This window comes from Gymnodraco acuticeps, unplaced genomic scaffold (genome assembly GCF_902827175.1).
Source record: "Gymnodraco acuticeps unplaced genomic scaffold, fGymAcu1.1, whole genome shotgun sequence".
Taxonomy (NCBI): domain Eukaryota; kingdom Metazoa; phylum Chordata; class Actinopteri; order Perciformes; family Bathydraconidae; genus Gymnodraco; species Gymnodraco acuticeps.
This window is the reverse complement of record NW_022991569.1, coordinates 415,733-429,497: the sequence shown is the minus strand read 5'-3', so window position 1 is coordinate 429,497 and position 13,765 is coordinate 415,733. Positions and strand designations below refer to the sequence as shown.

At 38.8% G+C, this 13,765-nt stretch overlaps 1 protein-coding gene across 1 annotated transcript in view; it reads right to left on the bottom strand.

Moving 5' to 3' along the window:
* LOC117533583 (RNA binding protein fox-1 homolog 1-like) overlaps positions 1–13,765 on the bottom strand; it is a 380,569-nt gene that overhangs the window by 135,079 nt on the left and 231,725 nt on the right. The window contains 1 exon segment of the mRNA XM_034197413.1: positions 5,384–5,662. Within this exon segment, the coding sequence (XP_034053304.1) occupies positions 5,384–5,662 (279 nt within the window).

Below are 13,765 nucleotides of genomic sequence, written 5' to 3'. Positions count from 1 at the left end.
AATGTGTTTTATCTTTTTATTTATTTGTTTTTATTTTAAATCGTATAATGTCGGACTTTGTTTGCCGTCTGTGAGGAAAATAAATGAGGCTCAGAGCCTCAAAATACTGAAATCTGCATTTTTGAAAATCTTTTTTTCCTTCTAATTTGTTATTCTTTTCTAAATAACACACTGTTATTTACTCAACAATAACACACAATTATCCTTGTTTTTATGTATTTGTTTAATTCTATAATCCTGGGCTTTTTAGCATGCTTTTTAGCCGTAAATAAAGTCACCGGAAACAGACGTAGGCCTATAAGGGACATTTCGAGCGATGCACACAACAAACCCACTGAACTGATTACCCAAGATCCTCAGCTTGAAGCTCGTTGATTGGATGTTTTAGCCGCAATGCACGTTGGGATATGGTGTTAATGCGATATGATATCCGAAAACATTTAAAAAAAATAAAATAATACTTTATTCCTAGTGTTAAATGAACTGTAAATGGACTGTACTTATATAGCGCTTTATTCAGTCTTTTAATAATAATAATAATAATAGATTTAATTTGTTAGCGCTTTTACAGGTGTTCTAAGACGCTTTACAGATATAGTGAAGATAAAATAAAATAAAATAATTTTAAGACCCCTCAAAGCGCTTTACATACTACATGTCGTTCACCCATTCACACCCAGTCATACAGAGCAGTGTACCTAACTCTAGGAACTAACATTCATACACATTCACACACCGTTGGCCATTCCATCGGGAGCAACTCAGGGTTGCCCAAGGATACATCGACGTGTTGACTGCATGGGCTGGGATCGAACCCACAACCTTCTGGTTGAAAGACGACCGCACTCCCTCGCAGCCACAGTCGCCCTACTTGCTTTTCTCTTTGGAAGTCATCACATAACGGCATTGTAATACACGGTTTGGCTGCATTAAATATTACATATCTGCCGTAGTTCTTTATTTATAGAGCCCTGATGAGAAGACTTCTGGACAAACAGGAGAACTGCCGCAGAAACTGAATATGTGAAGTGGATCATACATATATCAACAATTAAACAACATCTTCAATTTCTCTTCACACAATACGTCTCCTTGCAGTATCAACACTAATTCGGCTGACTTTTATATTTGATCCAATTGGTAGATAGGTTATATTTACACCATAACGGTGCACAGCTGATAGAAAAGGACTTGTAGTTTTTAAAGATATTACTGATTTTCTTTGAATATAAGAATGAAAATACTGAGTTAAGAGAATAGTCAGGGGATTTGGGTGATGGGAGACACACCTATGGAATCAGAATTTCAATAGCTGACCATTAAATGACGAATATACCTTTCTGTCGGTGATGTTTTACAAATCAGATATTAATATGTAGAAGTAAAACGTGAGAAATAGTATAGCAATATCCTGTAAAATTATGTAAAAACATGAATAAAACTACACATCTTCAGATGTTATACATACATAAGTGTCCTACACTAATAATACAAAGTTATGCTGTGTGTACCTTGTGTGCACCGCCTAGTGGTTAAAGCACGTTATTGAATTATTTTTGTTGAATAATGTTATTTGATGAAAACAATATTAAGAGTACATACTTTCATAGGGGGAAAGTAGAAGGTCAATGATAGAAATATAGAATATAAAAATTCAAGAAGATACTGTAAGTGATCTCTACAATAAAACAGTTTAGTGCAGGATGTATAAAGATATTACTATGAGGATGTACTAATTAACCTTTATTAACACATTAAAGAATACTTTAGGTTAAGGTCTTCTTTCAAATAAGAAAAAAGCTTTGGGGGTATCTATCTACAGATAAATATTAAGTACTTAACATCTAATATATTGCTTTCCTGCAACATAGTTACTATGTTGAAGCACTTATTTTAACCAATATTATACACATTAATTATACTCTCATCAGTGGCGGCTGGTCGAAAATATTTTTGGTGGGGCTGTTGATATAGTGAGTAAAAAAATGTTTTGGGGAGAAAAGACCCCTTAAATTAGGACTTCTGGTGATGTAATGGCGCGTTTCCAGTGCAGCGCGGAGCTCGCTTTAATGCTGCGTTCAGACCGGACACGATGCGAATATTCGCTTCGCTCTAAACGCTCCTATCGCATCGCTCTAGTCGCTCGAGTTTCACCGCGGCTGCCAGCTGTGTTTACTCGCATCATTCAAACAAGACGCGCTCGGGAGCTACAACTACAACAAAATGAACATATTTTACCGTGATTAAATTGTAATACACGTTTCTAAATGATGCCGACGTAACAACATACTGATACCGGTTAGTAAAAACCATGAATTAATGCTTTGACAAGTCTGAAGACAGACGGCAGGCGAAAAACCTTTTAGAATGCTTGTTTTCTGAATGGAGCTTGGCTAAGCTAACGTTATATATGCTCCGACCGTCCACACTCACAACAACGGCCTATACAGACATAAATAAACCAGCGACTGTATTCTCCATGACACAGACAGTCTGTGGTTTGTACTTGTTTAACTTTTTTCTAGTTTCTGAACAGATCGTATCTGTCCCCGGCTGTTTGAAGAGCAAGCATGGGAAACAAAAGACAGCATTTACCTGTTTGCATCCAGCTAGCCATGCCTTTCTGGTGTACCAGCTACGTGAGAAGCCTCGTTGATACGTTTTGTCTTTTTCACGAGCTTGCTGCGATATATACAAATCGGGTTGGTCCGGTCCAAGGTCTTTAAGCAACAGTTTATCTCCCAAACTTCTCCTTTCGAAAGGATTGGAGATTAACTCTTGAACGGAATTGGGCTGGGACCGAGGTCCGGCGACTCCACCTGCACACGAAGCCATTCTCATCCAACTCATCCAACACCTTGGTCACTCACGAGTCTAAAAAACAACTCACGTCAACGCACGTAAGCAACGTGGGCGCCAACGTGAGCGCCCTCGTGACCAAAATATTTGACGGCGCTGATTGGCTGAAATTATGTTTCGGCGGCACAGTTTACTATTGAGACTTTTGCAACGTGCTGGTTGCTGCTGTTTGGCTCGGGGGCTCCTTGCACGGCGCCCGGTAATGATAAACTAATGCCACGGTCAAGGCCAGGCAGGAAACATGTGACTTATCAGTAACTTTAGACATCGTAACACAATTTTAAACAAGATTTTATTGTAGATTATACATTTTACTGATACCAATTGTATGATATTTACCTTGTTCATTAAAAATAAAAATATAAAATATATATATTTTTTAATATTTTTTTGTTTGTGGGAAGAGGTGGGGCGGCGCCCCTAGCGCCCCTATGGGCCGGCCGCCACTGACTCTCATGTATGTAGATAGGATAATAAATGTGCAGAATTTGACAGTTTAATGGTGGAGGTATACTGTACACACATATTGATAGATGTCTTGTAATGCACTCTTGAGGAACCTGTGACCCAAGTTTTTCATTCATTGCATAACTACACCATAGTTGTGTATATGATATGTCAATAAACCTTAGAAAATCTTGAAATCTTGAAAGGGATGTGCAAAATAGCCATTATATACAGTTTTTAATTAACTATTAGTAGAGAATAACGATTAATTAATATACTTTATAGAGATCTGTAGATACATGTTTAGTCTTCTCAAGCACCAACTATCAAATATCTCTCCTGATTGTTGGCACTTGACAATCACTTTCCCTGAATTTTACTCAGATGTAACTAAAGTCTGATTTAAGGGTTGTTTATATTTCACATCATTAATCAGAATCTGCAAAGTAACTAAAATAAATGTAGTAAAAATACCAGGTTAACCTCTGAATTGTAGTGGAGTAGAATTACAAAGTAACAATAAGCTGTCATGTGGGTATATATTAATGCTGCCCATTATGGATACAAGCGATTTTCACCCATGTAGTAAGTACATGTTTTAAATGTGTACACACCAATGTGTTTCCTTATCCCCTAAACCTCCAGGGCTGTACACAGTTTAATACTGTCAACTTCTAATTTTGGGAAAAACGAAAACGTCTTTTAAAACTACAATTCCCAGTAGACACGTGCCATAGAGAACATGTTGCGAAACACAATAGCCAGCATGTGTAGTTCTGGGGGAGCGTTCGAGTCCAGTTTTGAATAGTCTGCCGTGGTTTCGTTCCATTTCAAAGAGCTTGACGCTCGGCGTAACCTTGGCGCACTGCCGCTCCAACATCCAATCCCAGAGCTTGAAGATTAATCACGGGGTTTGTCAACGGGACTGTAGTCCCAAACGATAGCTGGGGATTATGGGTAGTGTAGTGTCTTCGGCCATCATAATCTCTGAATTTAGTTTTCGGATCTCATATCGCATTAACAACACCACATCTGGCGACACAGAGATCTTCTGTTACTGTCCTTTCTTCTTAGAGGAAGTACAGGAACACGTAACTCTGGATTTGTTTTAATGTTTGAGGTGCAATAACCGACACAGCAGCTTTTTGGCATGTTAAAACTATTATTTTCTGCCTCGCTCATGAGAGTAACAGCTGGCGAAATGACAGCCTCACCTACTGATTTTAATTGAACCATATATCGAGCCCGATTCTCGATTTCAAATGTGTGCTCTAAAATGATATTTCTAAATGACTATTATCATTATTATAAGCAAGACAATAAATGGCAAAGATATGTAGAAAATAAACGTATTTAAGATACGTTCATAACAAACGTAACGTGGGAGAAAATAAGTTTCTAGCTAAACGTAATTGAGAATGCAGTTTAGTTCTGTGGGAACGTAATTTTTAGGAGACAGGGTTGCTGCAACCACCTGACCTGCACTTCATCCCCTCATTAGTTCTGCTTTTACTAGTTCCTGTATTTTGTTAAGCCTCGTGTTTTTTAACACACAGTTCTGTTCTGTTATGACTTCAGTTTAAAGTATCGTCCTCCTTCATTTCACCTTGAACAATTTGGGTGACCTGTGATGGGGTCAGGGCACATGTGGATGGAATGTTTGCTAGAGGGCACTGACAGGTTTGACATTTGTTTTTCTCTGTTATAAGATAGTGTAAAGCTTGGTTAAAGTTAGGTTATGATTTTGATCGTGTATTAAAAAAAGAAAATAAATAGTACAAACTGTTCTGAACTGTTTTATATAACTCCATTGCATGTAACAATTTAACTAATTATATACAGTACAGAATGGTCAATACACTCTAAAACCCAGCAATGAAAAAACTGAAACATTAACCTTACTTTCTTAGGTTAGTTGAAAGCAATAATATTAAGTTGAACTTATTTAAATGTAATATTATTGCTTTCAACTAACCCAATACAGTTGTGTGAAATCTGTTGACATAATACATTTAATTAAAGTCAATGTTTCAGCTTTTCAGTGAGCAATAACCCCACCTCTCCCATGATGCCTTACTGTGGCGTTGCCGGGCACGCTGTGGCTGCCAGGCTCCGGGCCGCTCGGCCCCTCGTGGCTCTGCGAGGACTGGTACATGTTGAGGGGGTGGTCGCTGACGGAGGCCTGCACCGCAGGGTAGTCCTGCAGGGCCGCCGGGTGCTGGTGCGGGTGGGAGTGTGGATGGGGGTGTGAAGCTGTGAACTCTGGGATGCTGTTCTGGGGAGGAGGGGCAAATTGGGCTGATGGGTAAGCCTGGGCCATGGATGGGTCCGGGGGTGCCGGTGTGTCCTGGTTACCCTGTGGACAAAGAGATTCACCGTTTATTTAGAGGAACATTTCCACATTCCATTCTCACTTCCTTCAATCCCAACTTTAGAATGGTTTTTCAGTAGTTCAATTAATGTCATGTGTTATGGCAATTTAGTTGCAGGCGTCTATGAATGGCACTGTGGGGAAGTTGGACACTATAGTCCAGACTAAGACATCACCAAGACATTTGGTCAATTAACATTATTTCCAGACATTTGTGATGAAACTAATAATCTTGGTGATCACCTGACTTTTTATATGGCTCCACGAGCTGGTTGTCATTTTTAATTTAAATATGTCAGCAACTTCTGGATGTATCCTAATGACTGGTGATCGTCTAGCGCAGTGGTTCCCAACCTGGGGGGAGCGTGAAGCTTGGGGAGAAGTTGTAAACAAACATTTTTTGCTCGTAAAATCTATAAAATTGACACATTTTTAACACAACCGGCAGATAAAAGAAAAGTGGACGCGCCCACGACAAGCCTTTCAGCGATAATTCCCAAATTAACAAAGTATGATGAGGCATACATCTCCCTTGACATCTAACGTGGTCGGTGGGGAGATCTCTCTCTCTCTTTCTCTCTCACAGACTCGCTGCATTACCGTGCACACAGAGATCTGCCGGCGGAGCACAGAGCGTTCAAAAGTGACAATGTACAAGGCTCGATGTGGTCAATGCTCGTTTGCCATAAGTATTTTCGCATTAACGCGGAAACACAAGCAATCTGTCCATCAGCTGGCCAAAAGGCATCATATTCATACGGAGAAATGCACCGTTTTCAACATCCTTAACTCAGAGTTCTGTTGACCCGATTACATGTAAGGTGGAAGAAGTACTCAGATCAAGTACTTAAAGGTGGGGTAGGTAATTTTGGAGAAACCAGCTTGAGTGCGCTAGAATTTGAAAATACACAGCCGGAAGAAATCTGCTACTTCCTTAAGGCCCGTCCACACGGTGGCGTGCGTTCACGCTTCTGCCCATTCACTTTCAATGGGTTGACGTCATGCTTTGCCAAACTGCATTGTGGGAGTGTTGCTTCGCGTTGCTCGCTTCAAAAGTTGAGCAATGTTCAACTTTTGAAGCTTCGGCGGAAGCGTCAGCCAATCGAATCATATGCCAGTACAAGCTCTAGCCAATCAAACCGCGTGCTTGTGTGTCCGGGACGGGAGATTCATGTGATTGGTTGTTGGTCGAGTTTCAACGCATGCCGCCATGTGGACGCTGCGTTACAGAGCCCCTCCTCCAACACACACGAACGCGCACATGACCAATGAGGGCACGAGATAAGTTTGTGCACAGATGGAAGGCTGACAGGCAGGTAGGCCATCCAGGTATTTTAGCCGGCTCAGATGATTGGTCGTAATTTTTACAGTACCACGGCTTCCAACAGATTAATTTTTTTATGGATTTTTTGTCAAAGCACTTAAGATATTCATTGCTATCGGGTGTTAAGAGCATTCCATGGAATATAACAAAAAGTGTATCTCAAGCAGGTTTCTCAAACGTACCTACCCCACCTTTAAGTAAAAGTAGTATACTGCAGGGTAGCTTGTGAATTTACTCCAGATGTAACTAAAGTCTGATTTAAAAGTTGATTATATTTCACATCATTCATCCAAAACTGTAAAGTAACTAAAGGTATTAAATACATGTAGTGGGGTAAAAGTACACCATTTACCTCTGGACTGTAGTGGAGCAGAATTACAAAGAAGCAAATGGAAATAAGTACAGTACTTGACTAAATCTACTTAGTTACTACCACCACTGCAGGTATGTGTGCTAGCAGCCCATAATCCACACTATACTGTACATAAAATAAATCAATGTTAATTCTGTTTCCAATTTGTTTAGTTTTAAAAATAACCTATACAAATAGTGTTAAAGAACTGGATCGATAAAACATATTTGTAATTGTTTCAATTAGGCCTCATTATTTCACAGTGGCACAGGATCATCTGCCAATACAAGCACTTTCGTTTTGTTGTTCAATCCATAATAAAATAAAAAATTCTAGTTGGATCTTTTTTTCTTGTTATTATTAGCAGAGAAAATGTAATGTTTGTACAACTATATACAATTAATCCTACCAATCTCGGTGGGAACCGGGTTGGGGGGGGCTCGAAAAATATTTCCAATTATCCAAGGGGGGCCTCACTGAAAAAGGTTGGGAACCACTGGTCTAGCGTCAACATTTTAATATTTGTACCTGCAAACCTATGATAGCTTTTCTTTTGTGATGGCATGCTAACATGCTAAACTAAGGTGTTGGTACATGGTGGGTGTTATCTGATTATTACCAGTCGCATCAGGAGACTCATTAGGGACCTGAGAGCATGTTAGCTTATAAGTAGATTTAAAAAAGGCTTTGGCCACCTCAGCTGCCTTTGTCAGTCATGTGACCCATCTTCATGATACAGCGATCAGATCTGACCATAATGTGAACGCACAGACCGTGCCATCAAACAGATTCATATTGAAAGTAAACACTGGTGAAAAACTGTTTTTTCTCCTCACAAAATGTAAAGTCTTTTAGGGTACAAACTCCCTAAGCTAATGAAGGAAAACCAACAAGACTTGTTTCACTTCCAGGGTGTCAAATACAGATCGGCATTTTCATACCAACGTGAAAATACCTCTTTTATAGTCTGAATGACGTGCGATAGGCTTTAAACTAACCCTAATGTCAATCATGCCCATCATTGGACACTCGGAGCATCAGCCAGTAGTAAGAGCAAAACAGTCTGCACTTGACGCTGGCCATAGGCGGCCAATGAGGCTCAGGATACGGAAGGCTATTATTTAACCAACTTAACTCGTACTTTTTTTAAACACAGCAGAAGACGTTATTATGTTTATAACAGCAACTCTATGCACCTGTTGACCATCAATAAAGCACAGCACAGGAGCTACAGAGGCTGGATGTTCATAGCATGATGCTAATGAATGAAAATGATGCCTGGCTAACATATTATCTTTTGTTTTGTTTGTTAGTTAATTAGTTTATTTATTATTTTTGAACACTTTATTCCTGTTATTGGTAACTGTCAGATATTTTTTGTTTTTTTACGATTAAAGACAGTTTACAACCAATAATCAAGCATGTATAAAGTGGAATAACACAAAGCTCAGAGTGGTGCAGTGATGACATATTTTTGTAGGCCGACACGGAAGTTAGCTTCTTTTGCTTGTTGCCTGTATTTTTTTGGTAACTGGCTTTTACTGTTACACAGTTAAGATGCAGGTTACTTGTTAAATCCTATACAACAAATCTAAACAAGATGCAAACACAACATGTACAACAAAAAGCTTGAACAAATTGGAACAACAACCAAAATCTGTGGATTTACTAAATACTGTTACTGTGCTAACATACATACATCTTACAACAAGCTGTAATCTGAACACGCCACAAAACCTCAGATGTAGCATACGTTGAGCTACTCTGACATCGGCTGAAAAGTCATCAAAACATAACAAACATACATGTATACATATTTAAACCCAAACCATGATCTTATCTCAGAGCATTATCAAGAAGTTGTGTTGCACAACCAAAACATGACCATTTCAAAACTGTAACCATGGCAACCCACATAAACCACACACAATACATTTCAAGTACTATACTAGTATACTTTTGAGAATACTTGTACTTTACTTGAGTATTTCATTATCTGCTACTTTGTTCTTCTTCTCCTCTACAGTTCAGAGGTAACTGGTGTACTTTTCCTCCACTACATGTATTTAATACCTTTAGTTACTTTACAGATGTGGATGAATGATGTGAAATCTAATCAAGTGTTAAATCAGACTTTAGTTCTACCTGGAGTAAATCCACCAGCTACCCTGCAGTATACAAAGCCATTCAAACTAGCTGCACCTTTACCAGCTTTGAGAACACTTTCATGATCAATCATTATAAAACACATCATATATATTATTCTGAAATGGACCAATCTGCACAACGACTACTTTCACTGTCGCTACTTTCACTATATTTTGATGAGAATACATTTGAATGCAGGACTTTTATTGTAACAGAGTATTCCTACACTCTGGTACTTCTACTTTTACTCAAGTACAATATCTGAGTACTTCTACTTTCAGTACAAGATCTGAGTACTTCTACTTTTACTCAAGTACAATATCTGAGTACTTCTACTTTCACTCAAGTACAAGATCTGAGTACTTCTACTTTTACTCAAGTACAAGATCTCAGTACTTCTACTTTCACTCAAGTACAAGATCTGAGTACTTCTACTTTCACTCAAGTACACGATCTGAGTACTTCTACTTTTACTCAAGTACAATATCTCAGTACTTCTACTTTCACTCAAGTACAATATCTGAGTACTTCTACTTTTACTCAAGTACAATATCTCAGTACTTCTACTTTCACTCAAGTACAAGATCTGAGTACTTCTACTTTCACTCAAGTACAAGATCTGAGTACTTCTACTTTTACTCAAGTACAAGATCTCAGTACTTCTACTTTCACTCAAGTACAAGATCTGAGTACTTCTACTTTTACTGTCGCTACTTTCACTATATTTTGATGATAATACTTTTCTACTTTCACTTGAGGAACATTTTGAATGCAGGACTTTTACTGTAACAGAGTATTCCTACACTCTGGTACTTCTACTTTTACTCAAGTACAAGATCTCAGTACTTCTACTTTCACTCAAGTACAAGATCTGAGTACTTCTACTTTCACTCAAGTACAAGATCTGAGTACTTCTACTTTTACTCAAGTACAAGATCTCAGTACTTCTACTTTCACTCAAGTACAAGATCTGAGTACTTCTACTTTTACTCTAGTACAAGATCTGAGTACTTCTACTTTTACTGTCGCAACTTTCACTATATTTTGATGATAATACTTTTCTACTTTCACTTGAGGAACATTTTGAATGCAGGACTTTTACTGTAACAGAGTATTCCTACACTCTGGTACTTCTACTTTTACTCATGTACAATATCTGAGTACTACTACTTTCACTCAAGTACAAGATCTGAGTACTTCTACTTTTACTCAAGTACAATATCTGAGTACTTCTACTTTTACTCAAGTACAAGTTCTCAGTACTTCTACTTTCACTCAAGTACAAGATCTGAGTACTTCTACTTTCACTCAAGTACAATATCTGAGTACTTCTACTTTCACTCAAGTACAAGATCTGAGTACTTCTACTTTTACTCAAGTACAAGATCTGAGTACTTCTACTTTTACTCAAGTACAATATCTCAGTACTTCTACTTTCACTCAAGTACAAGATCTGAGTACTTCTACTTTTACTCTAGTACAAGATCTGAGTACTTCTACTTTTACTGTCGCTACTTTCACTATATTTTGATGATAATACTTTTCTACTTTCACTTGAGGAACATTTTGAATGCAGGACTTTTACTGTAACAGAGTATTCCTACACTCTGGTACTTCTACTTTTAATCAAGTACAAGATCTGAGTACATCTACTTTTACTCAAGTACAAGATCTGAGTACTTTTACTCATGTACAATATCTGAGTACTTCTACTTTCACTCAAGTACAAGATCTGAGTACTTCTACTTTTACTCAAGTACAAGATCTGAGTACTTTTACTTTCACTCAAGTACAATATCTGAGTACTTCTACTTTTACTCAAGTACAAGATCTGAGTACTTCTACTTTTACTCAAGTACAATATCTGAGTACTTCTACTTTTACTCAAGTACAAGATCTGAGTACTTCTACTTTCACTCAAGTACAAGATCTGAGTACTTCTACTTTTACTCAAGTACAAGATCTGAGTACTTCTACTTTCACTCAAGTACAATATCTGAGTACTTCTACTTTTACACAAGTAGAAGATCTCAGTACTTCTACTTTTACTCAAGTACAAGATCTGAGTACTTCTACTTTCACTCAAGTACAAGATCTGAGTACTTCTACTTTCACTCAAGTACAAGATCTGAGTACTTCTACTTTCACTCAAGTACAAGATCTGAGTACTTCTACTTTTACTCAAGTACAATATATCAGTACTTCTACTTTCACTCAAGTACAAGATCTGAGTACTTCTACTTTTACTCAACTACAAAATCTGAGTACTTCTACTTTTACTCTAGTACAAGATCTGAGTACTTCTACTTTTACTGTTGCTACTTTCACTATATTTTGATGATAATACTTTTCTACTTTCACTTGAGGAACATTTTGAATGCAGGACATGTACTGTAACAGAGTATTCCTACACTCTGGTACTTCTACTTTTACTCAAGTACAATATCTCAGTACTTCTACTTTCACTCAAGTACAAGATCTGAGTACTTCTACTTTTACTAAAGTACAAGATCTGAGTACTTCTACTTTCACTCAAGTACAAGATCTGAGTACTTCTACTTTTACTCAAGTACAATATCTGAGTACTTCTACCATTACTCAAGTACAAGATCTGAGTACTTCTACTTTTACTCAAGTACAAGATCTGAGTACTTCTACTTTCACTCAAGTACAAGATCTGAGTACTTCTACTTTTACTCAAGTACAATATCTGAGTACTTCTACCATTACTCAAGTACAAGATCTGAGTACTTCTACTTTACTCAAGTACAATATCTGAGTACTTCTACTTTCACTCAAGTACAAGATCTGAGTACTTCTACTTTCACTCAAGAACAAGATCTGAGTACTTCTACTTTTACTCAAGAACAAGATCTGAGTACTTCTCACACCTTTGATTAAGATACAACACTAAAGGCGGAGGCCCAAGCAGCTAAATATGAACAGTATATGATAAGGTCACGTTGTACCAACATATAGTACAGGAAGTGAAGCCAGTACATGTCCTGTATTCCCATTGATTTGAGTTGTTTTGTTTGTGGTAAGAGGCTGTGGCCAACATCAACAATCAATACTATAGATGGTAGCTCAAAACAAACAGTCCCAGGGAGGATGATGACTTTCAGAAAGTGTGGTTTCAGCTGTGTCTGTGATTCATGAAACAGAGAGACTGTGGTGTGTTAGTATGTGTGAGTGTTTATGAGAGAGAGGGGTTACTGCTGAGGGATATTTATATCTGCCATTACACACAGAGAGAGAGAGAGGGAGAGAGGCGCTGCGATAAGTAGGAAAAAGAGAGTGAGCGAGTGACAAAGAGAGAGAGAGAGAGGCGCTGCGATAAGTAGAAAAAAGAGAGTGAGCGAGTGACAAAGAGAGAGAGAAAGAGAGGGAGAGAGGCGCTGCGATAAGTAGGAAAAAGAGAGTGAGCGAGTGACAAAGAGAGAGAGAGAGAGAGAGAGAGGGAGAGAGGCGCTGCGATAAGTAGGAAAAAGAGAGTGAGCGAGTGACAAAGAGAGAGAGAGAGAGAGAGAGAGGGAGAGAGGCGCTGCGATAAGTAGGAAAAAGAGAGTGAGCGAGTGACAAAGAGAGAGAGAGAGGGAGAGAGGCGCTGCGATAAGTAGAAAAAAGAGAGTGAGCGAGTGACAAAGAGAGAGAGAAAGAGAGGGAGAGAGGCGCTGCGATAATAGGAAAAAGAGAGAGTGAGCGAGTGACAAAGAGAGAGAGAAAGAGAGGGAGAGAGGCGCTGCGATAAGTAGGAAAAAGAGAGAGTGAGCGAGTGACAAAGACAGAGAGAGGGAGAGAGGGAGAGAGGCGCTGCGATAAGTAGGAAAAAGAGAGAGTGAGCGAGTGACAAAGAGAGAGAGAGGGAGAGAGGGAGAGAGGCGCTGCGATAAGTAGGAAAAAGAGAGAGTGAGCGAGTGACAAAGAGAGAGAGAGAGAGAGAGGGAGAGGCGCTGCGATAAGTAGGAAAAAGAGAGTGAGCGAGTGACAAAGAAGAGAGAGAGGAGAGGGAGAGAGGCGCTGCGATAAGTAGGAAAAAGAGAGAGTGAGTGACAAAGAGAGAGAGAAGAGAGAGGGAGAGGCGCTCTGCGATAAGTAGGAAAAAGAGAGAGTGAGCGAGTGACAAAGAGAGATAGAAAGAGAGGGAGAGAGGCGCTGCGATAAGTAGGAAAAGAGAGATGAGTGAGTGACAAAGAGAGAGAGAAAGAGAGGGAGAAGCTGCGATAAGTAGAAAAAGAGAGAGTGAGCGAGTGACAAAGAGAGA